Source organism: Urocampus carinirostris, chromosome 9 (assembly GCF_059441175.1).
Source record: "Urocampus carinirostris isolate Australia breed hairy pipefish chromosome 9, RoL_Ucar_1.0, whole genome shotgun sequence".
Lineage (NCBI taxonomy): Eukaryota > Metazoa > Chordata > Actinopteri > Syngnathiformes > Syngnathidae > Urocampus > Urocampus carinirostris.
In genome coordinates, this window is record NC_142357.1 from 31,335,952 (window position 1) to 31,361,060 (window position 25,109).

The following is a 25,109-nucleotide window of genomic DNA, read 5'->3' on the forward strand; positions in this document are numbered from 1 at the left end:
CACACAAAAATAACGTGTTTTTTCAACTTGAGTGTTCAAAAAAAGGATATAATACTGCTTTGGTCACCAATGAGTTATTTATATTAAAACAAGAAGGCTATACTAATCACATAAACACGCTACATGCTAACACGAGCATTAGCGTTTTGATTTTAGTTACCCACACCTAAATTTCCCCCCAGAGAATTGTTAAATCACCAATGTTGTTGTTATAACATGATGTTATACTGGTTTACTTTGTCACTTGTACGTTATTTAAAGAAAATCTCGTTAAAAACTTGAGGGGCTAACACCATGCTAACGTTAACAGGCTAACACGCAAAATAATGTCATTAGCATGAGCGTTTATTAATTGGTTTTTATTCAGGTATCCACTCGTAGAAATGTTTTTTTTTCTATCATCATTGTACATCAACCGATGCCATACTTTATGCCTACCTTCATTAATGAGTTAAAAGTAAAATACGACCTGGAAAAGATAAATCTTAACACGTACCAAACGTTTCCACTGGGGCGTTAATTAGTTTGACTCACTACCGCCACCCTTAGCTTTAAGATGTTATTGCAGCCTGCATCAAACTCGCGTTTGTTATTATAACTGCTCAAAATCTCACCTTAAAATCAAAGTCAGATTTATAGAATCAGAAAATGAAATCATGTTGGGTGACATGACCCCAAGTTTGTCGACTACATTTTGTATCCTGTACTGTTTTGAACGGTGATGATGCTATGACTTAGTTTGACCAAGAGGGGGCAGTAGATACCATTAAAAATCCGGTTCTAAGTATTCTAAAGTGTCCTCTCATAACGATTTAAGAGGTGTCATTGTAAAAAAAATCCCACGTCATTATAATACCCCACAAACCAAAAACAAAACCTAGGTAGACAAACACCAAAATGATGAATATTCCTTTTATTTATCTTTCCAAAAAAAACAAAAAAGGAACCATTTGGAGTTAATGTCAGGAAATACAAAAATATAGATGAACTGATTTATTTCCTCTTTTGTTTGGCTCCAAATTGAAAACAAAACAACTATATCTTTGGATCAACAAATAATGTGGACTATATACTGTATACTATAAGACATCTTTTTTACACTGAGGTGTAAATTTAGTTGCAGATGCATCCTGCTACTGGGTGAAGAGGTCCAGGATGCAGCAAAGTCCTCCTGTGTGGAAAATATCACTCCACCTTTGACATCCATATTTGTTAGTACAGCTCTGGAGAAAAAAATAAGGTGATGACTACTACTTTGGGAGTCAGTTTAATATGGATTCTGGGAGTATTTTATGGGTAAGAATGCTTCCTCTTGTGGCAAGATAAAGAATGACTGAAATGTACTTGATTAAAGCTCACCTTTGAATGCATTTTATTTGAAAAAAAAAATCCTTTAAAAAAGCATTTATATGTAAAAAATATAGGCACTATTTTCAGGCTACTTTTATAGTCATGTATGTTTTGATGTTTGAAAACCAGGAATTTTGAGCAATAATTTCAGGGGTCTCAATTGTGGCCCTCAGAATGATAGTTATGAGGCCCCCGCTGATATATAAAAGGACAGGGTGTATCGTTTGACCGCTAGGTGTCACTGTATCGTGTTGTGCAACCAATAATGAGTGCTACCAAACGCGAGGATGAATAAGAACTACGTAGTCTGAAAGTGACCTGACAGCAGTTTTATTACTTTTAAAAAGATAATGAGAAATTAGATTTAAAAGAAACAACGGTAATAATAGGAAGAAAAAGAAAAAAAAAGACAAAAAAGCAAGAAAAGGGGAAAAGAGAAATTAAAAAGAAAAAGACAAAGAGAAAAATAGAATATTTTTATTTCTGTCTTTTTCTCCTTTTTCCTTTTTTGCCTTTTTCCTCCCCTTTTCCATTTTGCATCTTTTTTTCCACTTTGTGATTATTTTACCTAGTTATTTCTCTTTATTCCCATTTCCCCCAACCCCCCATTTTCTTTTCTGCTTTCTTTTGCTCTATTTGTCTTTTTATTCCCATTTCCTTTTTTCTACCCTGGCTTGTTTTTCTGCTGTATTTAGCACCTGTTTTTCTTTTAATTCCAACTTTCATTTTTTTGCTTCCTTTTGCTTTCTTTTTCCCTATTTTTATTTTGTCCATTTAAATTATTTTTTTCTTTTCGTTTTGCCACATCTATTTTATTCTCTATAAATGAATGGGTAAGAAAAGGGGAGTTTCCCAAGTTTGTACTCTGTTTTTTACTCTTAGTAAGACTCATTTTCCTTGCACTTCACGATACAGCAACACCTAATGGGCAACTATTAAACACTGTCCCTTTAAGAAGAGCAAAATGTTTTCATCAGCGCTTCTTTTGTGTGGAAAACCCAATTGGTACGACCTCACCAGGACCCTAGCTTCAGGGGTTTGATTGAGTTTGAGACCCCAGATTTACTTGCAGAAAACGAAGAAGTGTTTCTCTGTCACATTATTTTTTCACCAGAGCTGCATTTTTCCCCAAAATAACCGAGAATATCCTAATTGAAAGGCCGGCGAATCTTGTGCCCTCTAAACCTCTCAGTTTCTTTCTCTCCGGTGCTCTTAAGAGTCCCAAACAGGAATCGGCGCCTTACTCCTGCAGCGTGCCGTCGCGCTTGGACGGGGGAACCAAGTGATCAGGCAGCGTGGAAGGCAACTCGTGGCCCTCCAGCTTAACTTTAATCAGATGGTTAGCCAGGGCGAACTCCTCGTTGTCCAGGAGGCCGTCCCTGTCCACATCAGCCAGCTTCCAGATCTTACCCAGCACCGTATTGGGCAGTTTGGACTTGAGCATCTCCTTCTTGGCGGCGGCCCCCGACACTTTCCCGTTAATGGGCGAGAGCGTGTAGAAGATCTCGTCGTAGGACGGTTTGTCGCGGTTTACCACCCACTCCAGATCGTCGATTCCCTCGCCGGCGCCTTCGCCGTAGCCGTGACCGAAAGGGCCGCTCATTGTGCCCTCGAAGGCGCCGCCTTTGACGGAATTGCTAGGCAGTGCCGCTTCTTCCTGGCGCACGAGCGCCATGAGGCGAGCGATGTCGTTGGCTAGCATGTCCTCCACCGCTTCCAGAAGTTTGGGCTTCATGGCAGCGAATTTGGAGAAGTCCTGAGCGTTGAGCATCTCCTGCGCATAATAAAAAAAAAAACAGGAATCGGTGATAGAAATAGACTTTTCCAGTGGCGGTGCACGGGCAGGATTTCCTGGCGAACCAGGAAAAATAAATCTGGTCTACATCCTGGGAAAGAAAGGTGAAGGGGACGCCGCAGTCAAATCTCAGGCAGAGAGCAAATAGGGGATGGCTTGGTGAATTTTTGGGCATCCGGTGCGCTTTTTGTCCAACAGAATTAATAATAATTAAATGCATTTATTCCTTATAAGGAAATTAACTTTCACCGATTGTACCGAGGAGTACAGTCAGTGCTGTCGCAGCAGAGCGTGCACCAAATGTCTTATTTACAGCACCTGGTACTCCCAGGCGGTCTCCCATCTGAGTACTAACCAGGCTCGACTTAACAGGCAAATGTTATAATGCATGGGGGATGCAACACATTTTCACCAAGGGCCACATCAACATAATGGTTGTCCTCAAAGGGCCCGATGTGAACTTATAAACGAAACGAAAGCGGCGCAGTGGTTAGCGCTTGTGCGGCACAGTTCATGTCATGGGAACCTGTCGTGGGTTCAAATCCAGCTCCAGACTTTCTGTGCGGAGTTTGTATGTTCTCCCCGTGCTTGCGTGGGTTTCCTCCGGGCACTCCGGTTTCCTCCCACATTCCAAAAACATGCATTTCAGGTGAATTGGCCGGTCCAAATTGTCCCTAGGTGTGAATGAGCGAATGAGTTGTCTGTCCCCGTGTGCCCTGCGACTGGCTGGCAACCAGTTCAGGTTGTCCCCTGCCCACTGCCCGAAGATGGCTGGGATGGGCTCCAGCCCCCCCGCGACCCTACTGAGGATAAGCGGTACGGCTAATGAGATGAGAGATGATGAGACTATTTCAATGTTTTACAGTGAAACTTAAAACAATGTCGATATTATGCACAATGTTTAAGGTGAAGTTTTCTAATAGACTTTTAATACTGACCTTAGTAAACTGCTAATTGACAAAAGAAAATTCCAAAAGGAAACTATTTCAGAGGGTATGTTAATTGAGAAAGGCATGAGATCTCGCACCACCTTATTTCTACCTGTGCACGACATCATTCGGTATACCCATGTTAAAGTTTTGCCATTATTAAGCTAAGCAAACATTTTCCAGCCTATGTAATGTGCTTGTTCTGAACACACATTGCGGAATGTAAAGTTTCATTTTAAGAAAACTCAAATGGGAGTGGCAATAAGAGCTTTTTCACCCTGAGGTAAATCCATTGCTAGCAATGTGGTCAGGAGCAATTCAAGCTTCCACAGATAACGATCTTTCTCCCATGCAAAAGTTTTTCGTTTTTCAAAAATTTGGGGGTCTCCTGTAATTTTAAGTAGCAGTTCACCTGTTAGAAGTGTCGCGTGTACAGTCATACCTCTAGATACAGTTTTAGAAGAGGACTGGCTCTGTGGTTTGACAAGAGGAAGTGGTGAGTGCAGGTTACAAAGTCGCAGAGGTATTTTTGCAATGCTTCACTTTGTTAAAATAAAAACAGTATGCTGTGAAAGTGTTTTTGTGAATGTTCATTTAAAGTTACAGTAGCTTTATTTTTGGAGTGTACAGAAAGTACTCACGAATTATCAACAGTCTTTCGTGTCCCGCACCTATTCCTCCATAGTAAGTGCTCATACTACACCCGCATTATACTACGTTAATATCTATCCATCCATCCATTATCTGCACCACTTATCCTCAGTAGGGTCGCGGGGTTGCTGGAGCCCATGCCAGCCATCCCCGGGCAGTGGGCAGCGGACACCCTGAACTGGTTGCCAGCCAGTCGCAGGGCACAAAGGGACAAACAATTCACAAGCTCATTCAGACCTAGGGACAATTTAGACCGGCCAATTAACCTAACATGCATGTTTTTGGAATGTGGGAGGAAACCACACGCGAGCACAGGGAGAACATGCAAACTCAACATAGGAGGTTTGACCTCATAACCTCAGAACTGTGTCGCACACGCGCTAACCACTGTGCCGCCGTGCTGCCCTACGTTAATATCATCTTATTATTTTATTTTTTTGTTCATTTACTATTTTTTCAGGAAGATGTGTTTTATGGCTATTTAGAGTTAATTTGGATGCTTCTGATAGGCCGGAGCAGATCAATTCATTTTCAGTAATTTAACATTGGGAAAATGCGCTCGTTACACAAGTAATATGAGCACAATCCTGAAACAAACTAGGCTCATAGGTAAAAGTGTATTCTGTTTACTTTGACCTTACCTGCATCTTAGCAAGGTTAGGGAAGTCTCCTGGAGAAATCTGGTGCTCCTTCTCCACCTTTAAGTAGATCTCGCCTAGGTTGGCAATCAGTTCCTTCTTTTTTGAATCCTTTCCAAACACACTGGGCATTTCTTTCTTCAGCGAGCAGATGATGTAAGCGTGCACCTGAATAGTAACAAAAAGGAGTTACGGTATGCCTAATTATGATAACTTCCATATCGTTTCACATCGATATGAACCTTTGCCAGGCGCGCCCGCTTAATGAGGTCATTGAGTTTTCGTAAAGCAGCATTGCGGGGCAGGGACTGGATGTCGAGAAAGAGGTCCTGTTCCTCGGCCTCAAACAACTTCCGGTTGTCCGGTACGAGCAGGGGCTGGGCCCAAAATGAGCCGATGTACACGCGAACCACCTGTTGGGGGCGAGACATTGACACGTGAGCGCAAAGTGGCACTAGGCGGCGCCCGCATCCATGACAGTGATGACACAGCAATGTGGGTTGAAAGAATAAACAAAAACCAACGGAGAATTTGTGAAATGTAAACGGCCGCGGCGACACTAAGTCCTTCAGCGTGCATTCTTGCAGGCCGCAATGTCAGTGAATCATTGCTCACATGACCCTGTGGTTCTTTTGTGAACCGTTTATGACTTTCACTGACGTTTGAAGATTAACTCAAAAGCACGAGTGGGAAAGAAGGAAAAAGACACATGATATAATGTGGCATCAAACGCTGCGTTCAGTTATCACTAATATAAAAATGATCTGATTATCTTATGATAGTCTCCATGGAAATTTGAGGTGTGGATCCAATCACCCTTTTCAAAAAACAAATGATATTGCAACGACCTTGTCAGTGAGCACAGTGGACCCGGTTGACCTGTATTTTATATACTGAGCATGCTCATTAGGTTGTTGAGCGAGGGCGACACTAACCTTCGCACCTATCCGCACCCAATTTAGCATGTTTGTTTTGGGAATGCGAGAACAAATGAGAAAAACGCAAGCACAGTGAGATTTTGCAGATAAAACAAAGGACTGCTGGGGGTGGTTGTCAGAAACAGCTGAAAAGAAGGATCTGGTTTCATTCAACGCTTTCTGCTGGGAACTTTTTATTGTTGCTTTACTATTTTTTTCACTACAGAGGCTGGATGGAATTTTTTTGCATGTCCAATCAAATCAGTTTAATGGTTTCCATGCAGTGCATGTCTTCATATAAAAAATGAAAAATTAAAACTGGAAAAAAAAACATTCTTAATGATGTTTCCTTGGCTACATAAAGCTTGAATAAAAGTTAACATCAAATTATGACATTTAGCGAAACAACTGCAAGAACCCAATTAAAAAAAGAAATATTCCCAGTTTCTTTAGGAAATTAGGCTACCAGAATCAAGTTCTGTGGACAGATAATTCTGCTTATTTTATTGCTTATTTTACTGATTGTTTTATCATTCGAATATGTATTTTCTTCTCAAATTTTAACTGAAGTTTTGCAATGCGGAAAAAATCATTTAGAAAAAACAATTATAATACAAACATGCTTATTACGTGCAAAATTAGATGGAAAATTTCTGTTTCTTTTCAATTTTATTTTACAAAGATAAAGACTCACTCTGTTGGCAGAAAAATGTGCACAATTGAGGTCTAATTTTTCCGAGTATATTTTAGTAAGATAATTAAAGCAAAAAGAAAATTAGAAAAAATATCTAATATGGCAAATGTTATTTTCTTATTTTAAAATTTATCAAAACACAATAAAAGCATAAAATAGAAAAAAATCGAATTATGTTGCTAATTTTTCAAAATTTTTAACTTAAAATTAGGCTAAAATGGTAGTAAAATAAGAAAAAAAATACCTAAAAATAAGCAAAAGTTACTGGTAATAATTTCATTTTTGCTTTATATTTTGGTCTGTAATATCTTGTGAAAATGTTGAACACTTTGGAATAAAAAGTTAAGAAAGTATCAACCAGTGTTGGAAATATGGTAAAAAAGAAAAATTCTATAGCATGTACTGGTAAATGGTCTGCATTTATATAGCGCTTTTCAAGTCAATGAAGACTTCCCAAAGCGCTTTACAATGTGCTTCACACTTACGCATTCACACACACTCACACACCAATAGCGGCCGTGCAGCCATGCAAGGCGCCAACCCGCTTATTGGGGGCATTAGGGATTCAGTGTCTTGCCCAAGGACACTTCGACATATAACACGGAGGAGCCGCGAATCGAACCTGCGATCTCTTAATCCCAAGACGAGCGCTCTATCTCCTGAGGTGTGTTTTGTATGCGGTTATTCTAATTCAGCACAATGCCTCCCAATTTCAAATATTTTTGACTTCTTAGTCCCGATTTTGTATTGGGCCCTGCGATAACCCAGAAATGGTGTTCCATGAGAACCTCGTACCTCGGGCGTGTTGATGATTTTCCCCAGCGACCACATGAGCGCCCCGTAAACCCTCATGAGCTGCTGAGTGCTGATCTGGTCGGCCTTGTTGAGGACCACGCGCATCTTGTCCTCGTGGTTCTTGAGTGCCCGGATCACCTCAGAGAACTCATCCGAGATGTCCAGTTTGTGGGCGTCAAACAGAAGGATGATGCGGTCCACGCGTTCCGCGAACCACTCCAGCACGGCTGCAAAGTCGTACCCTGCGGATGGGAGGAAAGCGTGTGAGGGATTTACCTGCCTGTGCACACATTTCTATTACTTGTTCTTGAATGTGTGTGTGTGAATTCCTTTTACATGAACTTGCAAAGGCTAGTACACTCATAACCAAGCGTTTTTACATCCACTTCTGTGGAGGAACTCGTACAGAAAGATTTCCCAAGCATAACGACATCTATTGAAACTTCCACAAGTTTCATTACCCCAAACTGACAGGTCACAGATTCTTCCCATGGTCAATTAAAGAATGTATCGGGCAGGATTCACAAGATACGAATTGCATACAACAATCATGTAAGGGTCAAAGATAATTTTTTGTTTGAAAATTACTCTCGACACAAGGTAGTTTAACTGTAGAACGGCGCAGTAAAATGGTCATTATATACTATTAAACAATGAAAAACTCCTGAACATTTTTGGATTGCAGTGCAAATAAATGAATTATTATTTTACTGGCAGATCATATTGCTTATTCTAAATATTTTTATCATTTTACCTTGCATTTAACCATTCTAAAACCATCACAGGCTTTTTCAATATTCTTTTCTTATTTTACCATTTATTTTAAAATGATTAATTTATCACACTATCATCAGATCATTTTACAAAAAACTGGTAGTTATTATTCTTTTTTTACCGTTATGTTTTTAAAATAAAATTTAAGTCAAATAAAAGAATTTCACTAATATTAAAGAGGTTTTTTTTTATATTTCCAACTTGTTTTTATATAAAACCTAAAATGAAAGAAACTACAGTATCTTATATTGCAGACCATTTTGCTTATTTTAAGTACCATCTTTCTTTCTTTGTAAACTGTATTTTATCCATTTAAAAAATAAAATCATACTGTGAGAACCAAAAGTAATCTGATACTTTAAATAATTTTACTCATTTTAATTATATTTCTCTTATTAAAAATATATAATTGTTAATATTAAAAAAATGGAAAAAGAATATTTAAAATTTGTCAAATGATCTTCCAGTGTATCAAAATAAATCAACTTTTTAACATGTTTTTCCCTTCTCAATTTCATTACTTTTCGAAAAGTGTATTGCAAGGAAAAAATGAGTTTAGTAACAACCAATGTGACACAACGGACTGTACTGTACAACCTCCGGAGATTCCACTGTACATTTTCCTTCTTACAATGAAAACAGAAACAAATGGTGCTGTACAAATATGGCCATGTTTCATAAGGTCAAAGGTGAAGAACTAGCAAGGAGGAAAGTAAAGCATCATGTGAATATCAAGATCGAATGTACCGAGCAATAGTTTGTTCCCCAGTCTGCCAGCTGTGAATAAAAATTAAAAAGAAAACAAAGTCTAAGAAACTGACATTTTATGCTACAATGTCATCTCCCAGTGTGTAAATCAGATTTATCACTTTGCATTTCAATCACACTAAAAATACAATGTGCAATGGTAAATGGTAACTGGTCTGCATTTATATAGCGCTTTTCAAGTCAATGAAGACCTCCCAAAGTGCTTTACAACGTGTTTCACACTTACCCATTCACACACACTCTCACACACCAATAGGGAGTCAGCCATGCAAGGTGCCTACCTGCTTATTGGGGGGCATTAGGGATTCAGTGTCTTGCCCAAGGACACTTTAAAGGAAAACGAGCGCAACAAAGTTGTGGGAAGATTACAAACTACGGAGACTCCAAGTGACCAAACTGCACCATATTTTTGCCCTCATTTTTTGGGGTTTAGCCGTAGCAGCAAGTGACCTCGAAGTGAGCCCCATGTTATGTACAATTTCCTCAACTGACAATTGTTTTAAAAAAGATAACGCTCGTTTATATAATGGTTTGTGTATTTTTGCTTATTATTCAAATCACTCGTTTATTTTTCCACTTGGAAGCAAAAAACAATTCACTTTGTCTCTTTAACAAATAAATCACAATTGTATTTATTTTTAAGAAAATGTTGAAACATTCCACAAAAGAGGTGAAGTACAGTTGTGTCCTTTATGGCTTGGATTTCCAGTTTGATGTCTTATTTGAGTTGCCAAAAAAAGGCACACATTATACGAACTCTGAAGATTTCCTAACTTCTATTGGAAAATATTTGGAAGAATTGATTATATATTCTTAGTCAGCGATCATGTCTATAATTTTCCATGCCAGTTAAAAATCCCAAATTCCTGAAAATTTTTTTTAAAAATTCATCCAAAAATTAAAAAACGACTGATGACAAGGTCACAAGGGCAGTTTATTATGGAGAAACCAGAGTTGACTCAGTTTTTTTTCCACCATATTCACCCCCCTAACTTATTTAAAATCAACAACTAACGTCTATCTCAATTCTCACTGAGTTGACCGTTTTCTCCACAATAAGTTGTTTTCCATGGTTACCTTTGAACTCACATTACTGGAAGCGTTGCCTTAAGTGCTGAGAATGGATTTTTCTGGCAAACTCACGTCCTTTGCCTTTTTTTTTTTTGAGGCGCGAGTACAGTGAAGGCCTCAAGGTCAAATTCCAAAAAAGAGATAAATTGTTTCAAACTCCAATTTGGAAATTTATACTAACCTCCAACCCAATAAATTAAACATAAAGATAACCCATATGTTTGACTGCATGAGTGTTATCTATAGTTGTTCTATGTCAAAATTCAAATTAGAGCTCAATCAGCATTCCAGTACCGATTACGTCTGAGGGTGGGACGGAATGGATTTGATTATTAATGGGCGTGTCATTGGATCTTTCTCCGCAAGTTTATCTCCCTGCAGCGTAATCATCTATCAGCATCGCATATCTGCCGCACTCGCATTCTTCCCTTTTGTCTGCTTTGGAGCACGTGCACAGTAAAAAAAGAGTGAGAGATTCCACGGGCGATTAAAAACTACGAGCGACAGTGAGCGAAAGAGTAAGGGCTAGTAAAAGTGAGCTGCCGCTTTTATGTGTGAATAGAGAGGACGACATATTTAAAAGTCCCTGAGGGAGACGGGGGAAGACATTTTGATGCGCTGTTTTTTTCTTTCCCTAACTTGACAGCTGCACAAGCATGAGGCTCACTTATAGCCTGCACGGACAACTGTTGTTTCTCCGACGTACATGCCGGGGATGCTCATGCGGGCCATGTAGGGCAAAAACCCTTGTGCACACCATCGAGACCAAGGTGAAATTAGGGGCCATCTTCATTGGAGCAAATGGCAGTAGAGTTTTCGTGTTTCACAATCAAGAAGTTCATTTAGTAGTCAAGTCATGTTTATTTGTATAGCCCTTAATCACAAAGAGTCTCTAAGGGCTGTACAGACCACAGATTATTGCAGAACACAGACTATTATGACAAGATCACCTGATCTAAAACCTACATGAGGGCAAATAGCATCAAGTTCAAAATCTAAAATTTGATAATTCCTCTTAAGTTTTGAAAATTGTCTGTAATAAGTGTTTTTCTCATTCTTAAACATGATTTCTCAAGGACTGCTTTCCTGACTTGGGTTCTCTGTGCCCTGGCATGTCTTTTCTCTTAACCATGTCTCCTCCGCATTTTAGGGACATTAAGTGTATTAAGTATGTTTTTATTGCCAGCTTGCCTTACCACAACAGAGGAAACAACATTATAAAGGACTCTTCACCCCGGTCACCACCAGTCTGACCTGTTGTCCGATAGGTAGACGCTACAGCTCCCTTAAAACAAAGACTAACAGGCTCACAGTTTATTTCCCGGGGCCATCAAGCCATGATTATTTGTATAGCCCTTCATCACAAAGACTCAAAGGGCTGCACACACCACAGTCACAACATCCCCTGATCTAAAACCTACATGAGGGCAAGGAAAAACTTAAAACATAAAAATAATCAGGATGAGGAACATGAAAAAACCTTGAGAAGGGGCCGCACATCCTAAACAAGTACACAATACTGTGAAAAATGTATATCTTGTCAGTTACATTTCAAAATGGAGACTTATATCTTATTTATTAACTTATTTGGGATTTTTTTTTTCATGCATTATTGTTACGAGTTAGTTTTTATTGCATTGTAACAAATTGGGCCAGTCTCCAAGCATTGCTTTCTAAATATTTGTGCCCATTTATGCTGAATTTCTTTTATCTTAGTTTTTTCTTTTAAGTCTTTTTTTTCGTGTATATCTCGTGCAATGTCAAGTCATGTTTATTTGTATAGCCTTTAATCACAAGGAGTCTCAAAGGGATGCACAGACCACAGATCATTGCAAACAACAGACTATTATTACACCATCCCCTGATCTAAAACCTACATTGTCATGTTTATTTGTATAGCCCTTAATCATGAGTAGTCTCAAAGGGCTGCACAGACCACAGATTACTGCTAACTACAAATTATTGTTACACCATCCCCTGAAGGAAAACCACCATCCTAAAGTGCACAAAACTGAAAAACATACCATATTTTACAGACTTTAAAGTGCACCTAAAAAAAAAACAATTGGCCAGAAATTTTGCGCCTTATATACCAGGAAGTTACAGTGGATATAATTGGAAACGCATAGCTACAATTTAATTATACTGCAGACGGTAATTGCTCTGCCTTTGAGAAAACTCAGCTCGGACGCCAACTTTCAAACGTGACACCATAAGCATTCATATGATAGTTATTATAAGGGTTCGTTCAAGTAATATTTTTCACGGATTTTTTAAATATTTGCAAACTATATAACACCATCCAAAGGTGGTTGCAATGATTCATAATCTCAAATCGAAAAAAAAAAAAAATAACGGGTCTCATTACTACTATTTTGCAACCAAAGGCAAGACTAATAAACGTGTTTTCTGAAATGTGTCAGTGTACCATGAAAATGGTGAAAGTAAGAGAAGGCCTGCCTCAAGTAAAGTGCAAAAGCCAACCCAAACCTCAAAATATATATTTTAAAAAAAAGTTGATTTGAGCGTGTCTAAGAAATGAGCGTACCTTCATGTGCATGATTAATAAGCTGACTGAGAATGCAATAACAACACAAGCCAGGGGTGGACAGCAGAGAGTATTAAAGTTCCAAATTCCGTACAGCTCCTTTAAGGTCTTTAATTCCATGCTCACCTATAATCCTAAATGTAATCTTGTTGTTAAAAATGTACACATATTGTAATCAATGAAAATGACGACAAATCTTTTCTGATCTTGTAGCACACAATGTTCACTGCCTTGTTTTTGATGACAATATAGACAATTTTCATTTTAATATATAACATTAATGTCATGTGAAACAAAATCCTGTGCATTCATTCTTGTATGTCAATGGTTTATTTAAAAGTCATTTAACAAGTTATCCTTGCCCAAATCTTTTACAGTACTACTAAATGTATTATATCACTCATATAAAAAAAAAAAAAAAGTAAAAAAATATCCCAAAAATTCGTTTTTGGGGGGAGTAATTGTGTTTCATTCTTCCTGCTGAAAAAAATTACTTTTGAGAGTAGTGTTTTTCACATTGCAGCGACAATATGAAAACCTTTTCATCGAATTTCAATTGATATTTTTATAGTAGGGGCAGCACGGCGGCGCAGTGGTTAGCGCTTGTGCGGCACAGTTCATGTCATGGGAACCTGTCGTGGGTTCAAATCCAGCTCCAGACTTCCTGTGCGGAGTTTGTATGTTCTCCCCGTGCTTGCGTGGGTTTCCTCCGGGCACTCCGGTTTCCTCCCACGTTCCAAAAACATGCATTTCAGGTGAATTGGCCGGTCCAAATTGTCCCTAGGTGTGAATGAGCGAATGAGTTGTCTGTCCCTGTGTGCCCTGCGATTGGCTGGCAACCAGTTCAGGGTGTCCCCTGCCCACTGCCCGGAGATGGCTGGAATGGGCTCCAGCCCCCCCGCGACCCTAATGAGGATAAGCGGTACGGCTAATGAGATGAGATGAGATTTTTATAGTAAAAATTTGTGTCACAATATGTCCAAATAAACAGCACATTTTGACCATATCACATTTCCAACATAGCGGCAGGAGGATATTAACTAAGAACATTTGTATGTGAGGACAAGGTGCTTTTGGAATAAGGCGCAAGACAAAATGCAGTAAGAATTTTCTTTTGAACTCTTATTCCATACATTGTAAATTAAAATACTTTAGACTATTAGAGGCATACAAAACCTATCGCAAAGAAAATGTTTAACTTGACCTCAGACCTTGGAGGTGTAAAACACAGCTTTGAGTATTTGATAAGAAACTCTGTAAGAGACTGTGACCTTTGGTATCATTGTAAATTACCTCGACTTTTATTGCATGTTTTACACCATATAGTGTTAAAGTTGATGCAATCAGTAATTAAATCAATTTGACATTTTATCCTTGGCAAATCCGACAGTGACTGGTCATACAAATTTCATCGTGTTATAGGTTTCCTGAAATTTTTTTTTAACTCATCTGTCAAGAAAATATATTATCTAATCAACATTTTGCACAAGACTCTTACATGTTCAGTTTTCTTCCTAATTTAGTCAGGGTTAAAGTGTGTGCTACTGTTGTGTGAGCATGCAAAAATCGGCAAGCAATGCATGTCAACTTCCTGCACTCTGGTGCCAGATATCTGCATCGAGTGTTTAAAGTCTATACGCGCTTGTTTGTATATAATACAGTAGCGTATTGTATTAATGTTTATACACAAACAAGGAAGGGCAGGGAATTAAAAGGTGTCTCCCTTTGTGACCTTGAGAGAGTCATAAAAATATCCATCACAACTTATTCAACACATTATTCACCTATTTGTAATTATATCTTGGGTTCAGTTTGTTTGTTTCCCCCTTTCTCCGTTTCCTCCAGCTGCAACATTTTTCCGGCGCTCGGTCTCACGGGAAACCCGGACTCAATAAAAACCACATTGCGTATCAGCGCATGCAACTTTCTTGTGGAAACTCGGAATTCTCCGATTCACCCAGCTTCCTCTTCTCAGCTCTCTGTCACTATGTGGACACTTCCTCTTTTAACATGTGCAGGGAGGAAGATGTTTTGCGAGTCATTAGAGTCATGAGAAAAGTGTGAACGGAGCAATTTTGAAGTGCGAGTGCAGCGTGTGAACGCCGAATGCAAGCGGATGCACTGCGTTTCCCCAAGTAGTCGTTTGCAAGCATTTATTTACTCAGCAAGTTATTAATTGGGGTAATGTGTGGATCACAGAAAGCCTCAAAGCATGCAAGACATTTTCAGTTTACAATTTCCCCGAGGAAAACATTAGTTAATGAAAGGTGTGGTTTATGTTTATTCGACTTTGAAAGGTAAGCACCTGGAATCTAGCTTAAGCTCGTCCCTATTCACAAAGCATTGACAGTAGCGTTGAAAATACATTTTTTAAATTGTGGATTTAAGAACCTTGGAATTTGGTGATTTATTAAATTAAATTATAAAAATTACAATAATTATACAAATTGTTATACTTGTTTCATTTGTTCATGCAAAAATAATAAAATGCCAAAAACAAGTGATGTCTTTATACAATAGCTGAAAGGAGACACTGTATTTATATATATGTACGGTAATTTAAAATAGCAATTATAATGCATTAACAGTATGAGCAAAAAAACAGCAGTCAAACAGAAAATGTTTAAAAAAAACTAAGTATGACCTTCTTAGTAAGTCTGTAAGTGGTGAGAAATTATGTGTGAACAATATTTTTTAACCTCCAACATTAGATGAAAAAACACAATATCGAAGTATATGTGTTCCCTAGTGTTCTCTTTTATTGATGTTTACTATGTTTGTGTACTGTAACTCAATGCTATGGGGGATTACCACTTGTGAGGCCCCTTCTCAAGGTTTATTTTTTCCTCACGCTAAGGTTTTGTTTTTCCTTGCCCGCATGTTGGTTTAGGATCAGGTAATGGTGTAATTGTAATCCTGTGCAGTCCTTTGAGACATTTTTGTGATTAAGGGCTATATAAATAAATGTGACTTGACTTGACTTGACTTAAAAATTGAAGTTTGGATTTTGTATTGTAATTTCATTCAAGGGTGAAGTTTAAGTTTTCTTTTTCTATTTTTTGGGAAAAATTTTGATATGAGTGAGCTTTAGCCTGTTCATTTTTAATGTGCGTTTTCTTTCAGCGGTTATAACTTTTCGGTTTGTTTTTTTAACACTGAATGATCAAAATAAAGGACCATTTATTCATGTATTCACATCAATGTTTTGAATTTCTTTGAAGTGGTTTGGTAACATCATCAGGATAAAGGGAAAACAAAGTGGGACGAAAGGAGGGGGCGGTCGAGACGTTTGTAGGCAGAAAAACGGGATAAGTTGCATGACCCGTTTGGTTAGAATTTGGACTGCTGACGCATAGAGAACACAACGTGGCTCGAGAGGCCATACATTTCTTTGGGGGGATTTGCATTTTTCACATTCGAACTTCCCGTTTAACCATTCATGTTGTAATCGTGGGGTGTGGCGTGCAGCGTCCACAGACCTCGGCTGATCCTCTGCTTTTCTCCTGACAGGATCCCAGGAGTGTCGATGATGCTGATGCTTTCCAGGACTGGGTTGGGCAGCTGGGCACACATAAACCTATTGGGGAGAAGGGGAGGGCGTCAGTAACGGAAAAAAAGAAAGAAAAGCAGGGAGTGGAAACGGAGCATGAGGAAGGATGGGAGAGAAGTGTGTGTGTGGGGGGGAATTGGTCAGCGTGTGTACATAAGTTAAAAAGTAAACACGCAATAATCGAGCTGAAAATAACTCGTTTTCAAACTCAAACATGTGAGAAACAGGTGTTTCGGTTAAATATTTGAAAAACAAAATGGAGTATTGGCACAGCAGAGACTCCACTTAGACAAGAAGAGAGTAACGACTATTTATAGCGTGTTTTTATATCAGATAACCGCCAGTCCTAATAAAAGTACCACATTTTTTGTTTGTGCAAAGAGAATGAACACACTTGCAGTCGCATATTTTGTTTGTTTGAGGAAACGCATTGACGAGACATGATGTATCACAAGCGGAAACAATCACATTGCTGCACCAGGGTACCTACAGCTTAAGGAGGCTCAATTTCAATACTTCTTTTTTAGACTTTTTAATGCCTTTTGAAATCAAATTTAAGACCAAGCTGACCCAAAAAAACACAATTGAAACAAGCAAAACAAGAAAACACAAAACTTTCTTGCCCACGATACATCATGCCTCGTTCACATTCCCTGGCACGGCTTTTAGCCATGGCCAAAAACTTCTGGCGGACAGGCCCCTCTCATTAAAATTACACTTTCCAACGGTCCAAAGTAAACATCTCGGTCCGAAGTTGCCGTAAGTATCTTGGGTAGACCTTAAACATGCGTCAGCTCTTAAGGGCCTGACTGAAACAACATCACCGTTTTGATAACTTCTGTTATTGTGGTCAAGGTATAGTGCCATGAGTGTAAATCGGCTAATTATTGAAAAATGTTACTAAATCTTGAGATATTTTGACGCCAAATTAGGCCTTATTTTTAGAGTAATGAATCTAATGCCTTTTAAGACTTTTAAGGATCCGCGGGAACCCTGTGCACAAATGGCTCTTCATAGCGGAGAACGGCTGCTTTGTCACAAGGGTTCGTCGAAAAGGTGCGCTCAATTTGCTATCTAAATGTACAGATGTGAGATTGAATGCCCTGGGCAGAAAGTATACATTTCACAGAGCTACCAAATACTAAAAATGTTCCGTAGTTCACTAAATTACTACTTATTTTCTATGACAACTAGGAAAATTGAAATTAAAGTGATGCTCATTTTATAATTGAAAATATTGTTTTGTACAAATACGTAGATTGTTACGAATACTAAAAGATTATGTTCATACTAAATATGTACAATAGATTGACACGACGCTTGAATTAACATAGAATTAAAAACAAAATCGGACATTTTATTTAAAATTTCTAGTTACAGGTAGCAAAACAACCACAGGAGCATTAATACCTTAGAACCAAGGGTGTGCAGGTTTATCACACAGGCGATTTATTGTGATTGCTTGAATCAGCCGATCTCATCTTTTAAAAATCTCAGCTTCCTTGCCTTTGGTCAGACAGCTACGGTTTTATTCTGCTAAAATGACTTATGGAATTTTCGCTTCAAATTTAGCTTATTTCTCAATGAGCCATTGAAAAATAGAACAAATAAAAATCGTTTGATTGCTCTAAAAATACTGTTTTAAGTTTATTGATATACTGTAATAAGATCAGAAAAGTGAAAGTGTGCTTTACTTAAGGGGAAGAAAGCCTGTATGTTCCGGAAAACGCAGAGTAAGGTGGAAAAGTGTGGGGATAGATATGAACCAATTACACGTGTTTTTATAGTGAACACAAATTCCTAAAGAAGGCTCTGTAAGACAAGGAAATGTACAAAGGAGGAGACGTGGTTGCAAAAGAGGAGGAAGAATAAACAAAACTGAAGCACGGTATTTGTTTAGCAGCATACCTATTTCTTTTGCAAGTTAAACACTGCAGTTTATAGTCGTAACCAGTTCCAATATTACAACAAACGCAGCCAGAAATGATGACGTGGTATGCACGAAGTAAGTTTCTTTTATTCCTGAAATAATTCCCTTTCCCTTAACCAAATGAAAAACAAATACAAGATAAAGTGAGTAGGTGTAAGAGGAAATCATGGGATTGGACCGAAGTAAACAAAGTAGGGCTGCAACAACTAACCAACTAAAATCGAGTATCATAAGCATCATCGATTTGTTGTATAACGTGATTTATGAGCTACTAAGTACGTTAAATCAACGTAAATAAGAGTGCAGACAATCCGGTTGAGACGCTGAGAGTTGTAGTACCATTTTGGTCCAGGACAGGGCACCAATACCGTTTCATTAAAAAAAGTTGGCTTACATTTTAAACTATTTTTTCATTACAAACAAAATTGGCACTAAAGTTTCAAATTTGAAGTGTTTGATTGTTTCATCGAGGGATTTTAAAGTGCTGCTGAAGTAGAGAGAAAATACATTTTTTACTTAATTTCTGATTTAACTAAAAAGAAAAATAATAATAGTGACATGTTTAACTCTACACAAGGGACGGATTAATCATGTAATTATATATCCTTTTCATATTGTGAATGTTTATCATATTCAAAGATTTAACCCCAAAAACAAATTCGTCCACAACTTTTAAAAGTGGGTTTATATTTTTGATAGATTTTTTTTGTGGATAAAGAAAATTCTCTACACCCAAAATGAAATGTATTTTTGTTTCATTTTCGTTTTGTATGATAAATCCAAACGTAATCTTTGGATAAGGCCGTAGGAAAATAGTATCTTACAAATTAGCAGGTTTATTGCTTTTATCTGTATGTATTTTTATTTAATGTCAAGTTAATTGACAAACACTTTTTATTGCTTTATATTATAGAATATTTTGCGCACTATTTTTCTATATGTCAACTACTTCAATGAAGAGGAGGAATTTAGTAATGTTTTCAAGACATCCAATTCATCTGATAACGAAAAAAATGATAGACCGATTCATCGATTAAGAAGATTTTAAAAAATGATACGAAAAAGTTTCATTTTTGTTCCAACACCTATTGGCAACCTTCATTGAATAGCCTTAGTCAAGAAGCTAGTCCTAACACATATAGATATAACCCACAGGACTAGATGCGTGACAGTAAGGACAAAGACTCCAATTGTCGAGACAAGCCATAGCTTACAGAAGGCCTTGTCGGGTTCAAAGTAAAAACAAGACTCATAACAAAAGCTCTGAAGCTGAGACCGAGTCACGAGACCGAGGGAGCCTTGCTTTTAACGTTCATTCTGAAACCACGCGAAGGCATGCGCACACAAAACCGCACTATAAACCCGAAGAGAGGTCTCCTTCCACACAATAGAAATAGGAAAATCAAAACCAATCATGTTAAATATGTGCTGGCATTATAATATTATACTGCCCTGTTTATTCTAGATAAGAAACAAGCAAGATTCTTCCGCCCATGTGTCACAACAGCCGGCATACTTTGGAATTTTGGCCCAGGGCTTTCCAGTTACCCATCAATCCCCATCGTTTCCACTCAGGAAAAAATGAAGCGGATGAATTGGAATTCTACAAAGTCATAAAGAGTGTGGTTGTGCTTGCAACTATGCAATGTTCGTCACCCTTCAGTTATGTATCGGGTAGGTGCGAGTACCTGCAGCCGCACATCTTTGCTAAAATAGCACTGAGGGTTAATAACCACGTCCTGTGATTGAAGGTTAGGTTTACGCCTCACTACTGGACTTTTAACCTCCCAACATACTTCCTGCGGACAAAGAGGAAATGAGTTTGGAAGCTGCTGGTTTTAGGTACAGGACAGAGGTCATTGTAACCTTTTTAGGATTAAATTCAGTTCAATGTGAGCAACTCATCACACATTTACCATGTTAACCACTATAAGGCTCGCCGGATTATAAGGCGCACCCCTAAAAAAGTGTCTTGTCGTATTTTTTCCACACATAAGGCGCACCGGACTATAGGGCACATGAAATTGAGACTACAGTAAGAGCTACAGTGTTTATTCATGTATAATAGTTGGGGTTAATATTTACTTACGGCATATAATTGTGCATTGATCATAATCACTTAACAGTTTTTGCAACGAGAATCGAACCCAAGTTGCAGCAGTAGGGAACCGACTATTACAAACTAGACCAGATGACAAACGAAAAGGCATTCGAGCTTATTTCATTATCACACGATTTTCACTCACAGAGCCAGAAACACTGATTACATAGTGCACTTTGTTCTGCATTTTGAATGGTCACAGTCTCTCCACTTCTTCACCTGTGCGTCTCTAACGTTGCGGTTTAATATGTTTAAGTACATGAAAGAGCTTGTATAGTATTTTGTTGAAAGACTTTCTGTTTTCGGTTTCAGTCTTTTGAAACAATACTGATGCAGTGGTGGAGAAGTGGAGAGAATGTTTAACCTATCAGAGTGCAGATCAAAATGCACTATGCAAATCAGTTTTTCTGGCACCGTGAGTAAAAATAGTGTGACATTGAGATAAGCTCTTTTAATTTTTCGTATGTCACCTATCCCACTGGTGGTCCAGTGATAAATAATCAGCGCCTGTGATTTTTGGCCTGTGGACTTTAATGAAGGAGCTTCTCGGCCTTTTGGCTAAGATCAAGTGTAGTATCTGTCGCTTCTCGGCCTTTTGGCTAAGATCAAGTGTATAGCCGACTGTGAGATTCTAAATGAGTCGTCATGGAACGGTGCACTGTGAGATTCTAAATGAGTCGTCATGGAACGGTGCATTCGCAATGATCGCAGCAAGGCTTTAGGGCTAGGACCTTAGCTTGGCCTTTTGGCTGAGAGTAAGTGTCCCGGCTCCTAGGCTTTGTAGCGTATTATGAACTGACCGATAACGGATAATGGATAATGAATAACGAAGATAGATCAATAACCCTTAAAAACCCCAAAACCCCCCATCGCCATGACCTGGCCATTACATAGATTGTATTGCAATCTGTGTGAGTGATGATAAATTTTAAATTGATCAATTATTGCTTAAATACACTACTATACCATAAAACCTTGTGTAGTAATGCACACCTATTAATACTGCATGCATTTCCAATTCCATCCACTGTATTCTGTGGTACATAAGGAGCACTTTCAGATGTCTGGCCAGCTTGGTGTTTTTAGGTGCGCCTAATAGTCCGGAAAATGAGTTCCTTTGAGACAACTAACAGAAATCCTGGTTTGGATTTGTTGATCTACTGTCCATCCCTCTCTGAGGCTATGCGTGCCTTGTGTTGCAGGAATAACGCAAAGTCAGTGTCCTGGAATTAAAAGCCAGGAGATGGACAGGACGAAGCGGGAGCAGTGCGGAACTCCAACTTTGCTGACTCAACTGTTACCGATAGAAGCTCACACGGTTTGTTGCTCTGAATGATCGTGTAGGCATTTTAAATAAAAGGACAAGAGGGAAATAAATTAAATGTATGGTGGATTTGAGGGGGACATTTACCTTTTTTTTTTTTACATGAAGGCTAAAATGAGTAATTATAAGGTCGAAAAAAATAATCCCAGTTACCTTTGGAGTATAAAGGCATTGGGATCACATGACAAACTTCAGTTTTCATTCAATATGAATAAGAACCTTAACCAAAGGTGAGCTTGCTAGTTAAAGAGTAACCTGTATCTTGGGCAACTACAGTTAAATGAGTAAACCCTTAAAGTATTTAAAATGCTCTGGAAATTAAAAAAAATAAAGTTTTAAGAATATGTATCGCTGCAGGTCTTTTAACCTTATACCTATCTGGAGGAGCAACAACTAATCGATTGTCAAACTAATAAACCTATTTTTTCTTATTATTTGTTTGGATACTCCTTTGGGATTATAAAAATATTTCCTTAGGGGTTTCGCTCCCTAACAGTATCAGCCATTTATCGGGTGCTTGATTATAAAAGACCAATAATATTTATGTTATATCAGAACCCCAATTTTTTTTAGAGGTCACAATTAGATAAATCTCAAGTTATTTAAAAATCCTTACTATTAAAAAAAGCATGCGGGGGTCTTTTTTACAAATAAATGATTTTCTTAGGGTCACACAGGTAGATCATTGTGACCTGACTCCAGCGATTAACTTTTACTTGGGAAAATTGTTTTTTAAAAATCCTCATATTCTGAAACATACAGGCCTAGGCCACAAAAATAAGGTTATTTTTCTTTATTCAATAAATTGATTGACAAAGTAATCAATTACTGGTATTTAAACAATTATTTTTGCAGCCATACAAAGACATGAGTATTAATATTGCAAAAACATGCATTCATTCTCAGAAAGCGGTCAAGTCCACACACGATTCTACTACCCAGTACTGGCTGTTGATCGATAGTTCGGCTGAAATCAAAAGGAAAATATTTTTCTATACAGGATAATAAAAAAATATATATCTTATCAATAGCATTCAAAGCAAAGCACAAGTCTGTGACACTACAGGACAGCGTCCAAAAGTGTGACAAATGATTCAGGGATGGACAATGGCCTTTGTTTACACACAATCTTATCTGGTTTCCTCTCACATCTAATACACTGTGACTGAAGAATCGTCCACTCTGAAGTCCGAAATCACCGCACTTTTAAAAGGGTCTTATCTGAGATGAGTTATTTTGTTTTTCTGGGCTTGTCTGATGTTTTTTGGCAGCGTGTGGAAAGAAAAGGCAAACAATTTGCAAAATTGCAGGAAAAGGATTGCGATGGAAAGTGGAAACATGTCATTAAAATGTGCTTGCTTGTCTAGATACATCAACAACTGTGAAGAAGTATTACCTCCTGCATACTACTCCATCCAAAACACTGAAATAAGACGGTTGTGGTTGAGAATGGCAGTTAGCCCAGCTACCATTCTGATCACGAGACTAAGTCTTGAAATATTCATTTGTGGGCAGTGAGGAACGAAAGCGAAGCTCTATTTTCTTGGCTAAATGGTTAAGTGTAATAAGTTGGGAGAACAACTGTGTGCTAATTAGAACTTCAGTCAGGCCAGTTATGTTGGAAAGAAGAATTTTGCCTGCAGGTGGTCATCTCAGAGTCCCGCAATTCATGCTCTTGCAGTTTTTGCTAGCAGTTCACGAAAGTTCTTGCTAGCCACTCTTGCCCAGTCCAGTTCAAAATGTTGACAATTGGGCTTGTAAGTGTATTCTTATTTATTAGTTCACCATTAAATAACACTCAGTGAGGCTCAAGCCTGGTGAGATATACAAATAAATTAACCTACATCTTATTCATCATTTGATTGACAGAGCAAGAAAGCAAAAAAACTGTAGCACTGAGTGTTATTGTCTTACCTTAACTAATAAACGAAGTCTATGCGCTGCTCCTTTTGAATAAAAGCTTATGTAATCTTCCAATATGAAAACAAGTCCACGCAGACAGCTTGACTTGCAGTTAGCTTGCTAATGCTATCACTAATTCTATTTTTGTGGATCAGGTATGCGCGGAATTAAAAATTCTAGAGCTCGTTATTGCCCTCTGCCATGAGGCAAGCGAATTGTGTGCCTCACTCAGCACAGTAAAACATTCCATACTAAATGGATTATTAACATTCATAATATAATGTGAAAAAAAATAAAAAAAATGTTTAAGTTAAATGAGAAAGAATTTTAACACTGAATAAATATAACATTTGATATAATTATGTTTTATATTTTTATGATAACAACTAAAACAGCCTCATCTGCCTCCCTTGAATGCACGCCACTGAACGATACTCGGTATTATACGTAAAATTTGAGAAATACAGCAAAAATTTTTACATTTACTTTATCTGGAATCCTGTTTTTTTTTGTCATCATCCTTCCAATCTCCTCTTTCTTCCACTCAGTCGCTTTACTTCCACATCCTCTCACATTTAGTGACCCTATAACTAGGGTTTGCGAGAGCTTTCGGTCTCCCGCCTCCCTTTCTTTGCCTTGCTGTCTCTTAGGAAATGGAATTTTCATTTCATGTCTCTTAGGCAGTAGAGATAGAGAGGAGAGGATCCCCAGTCCCCTCGCTCCCTCCACTTTAGTCGCCTCTTACGACACGCAGCAGACCACGGTGGGAGAATTCTCTTACCTCTCACAAGGAGATGGCCCCTCAAGACAAGGCACTTTTTTTGTTGGTAATAGGAATGAGTGGAGAGGTGTCGTAAAAGGATAGTGGGATGTTTGGACGCGTTCTAAGGGATGGGCAGGGCACCTGTATGATGCGCCAGGGGTAAACCAATGAAAGCTGTCGGGCCCTGCTGTTAAACAAAAGAGTGTGTTGTGTCACCCTGACCCGAGTGACAGGGCCGCCTTTCTTGTGTCCCGTTTCATCTGGAGGGAAGAAAGCATGACCAACTTAGGTGCCGAGGTGCCTAACTTGTTTCGGTGTTTGGGTTGGCCATGGTCCAAAAATGTTTGTGTGTGTTTTTTGCTATTTTTTCCCCCTTTTTTTATTTTCTTTGTTATTGTAGGTGTTTTGTCTTGCTGTCGGTCACCCCTCTTGAGGAATATAACCAAGGCAGATAGATAAATGTTTTTTTTTCTTAAGTCTTTAATTACAACTTTATCCTGAAGTGCCACTTCTAATTTAGCAATCTTTAATTCTAATCAGAATTTCTAGATGGAGATTTTATCATGCGAAAATTCAGTGTCAACAAATCTACCATTTCACAAGATCGGA

At 38.3% G+C, this 25,109-nt stretch overlaps 1 protein-coding gene and 1 pseudogene across 1 annotated transcript in view; one reads left to right on the forward strand and one right to left on the reverse strand.

Moving 5' to 3' along the window:
* Positions 1-898: 898 nt before the first annotated feature.
* Positions 899-25,109, reverse strand: part of ehd1a (EH-domain containing 1a) — a 29,221-nt gene continuing 5,010 nt past the window's right edge. Inside the window, exons 2-6 of the mRNA XM_088343495.1 lie at positions 16,410-16,507; positions 7,770-8,011; positions 5,606-5,776; positions 5,367-5,531; positions 899-3,124 (exon numbers count right to left, since the gene is read on the reverse strand). Of these exons, the coding sequence (XP_088199621.1) occupies positions 2,591-3,124; positions 5,367-5,531; positions 5,606-5,776; positions 7,770-8,011; positions 16,410-16,507 (1,210 nt within the window). The 3' untranslated portion in view covers positions 899-2,590. The remainder of the gene's footprint in view (positions 3,125-5,366; positions 5,532-5,605; positions 5,777-7,769; positions 8,012-16,409; positions 16,508-25,109) is intronic.
* Positions 21,050-21,146, forward strand: LOC148360068 (U2 spliceosomal RNA; annotated as a pseudogene).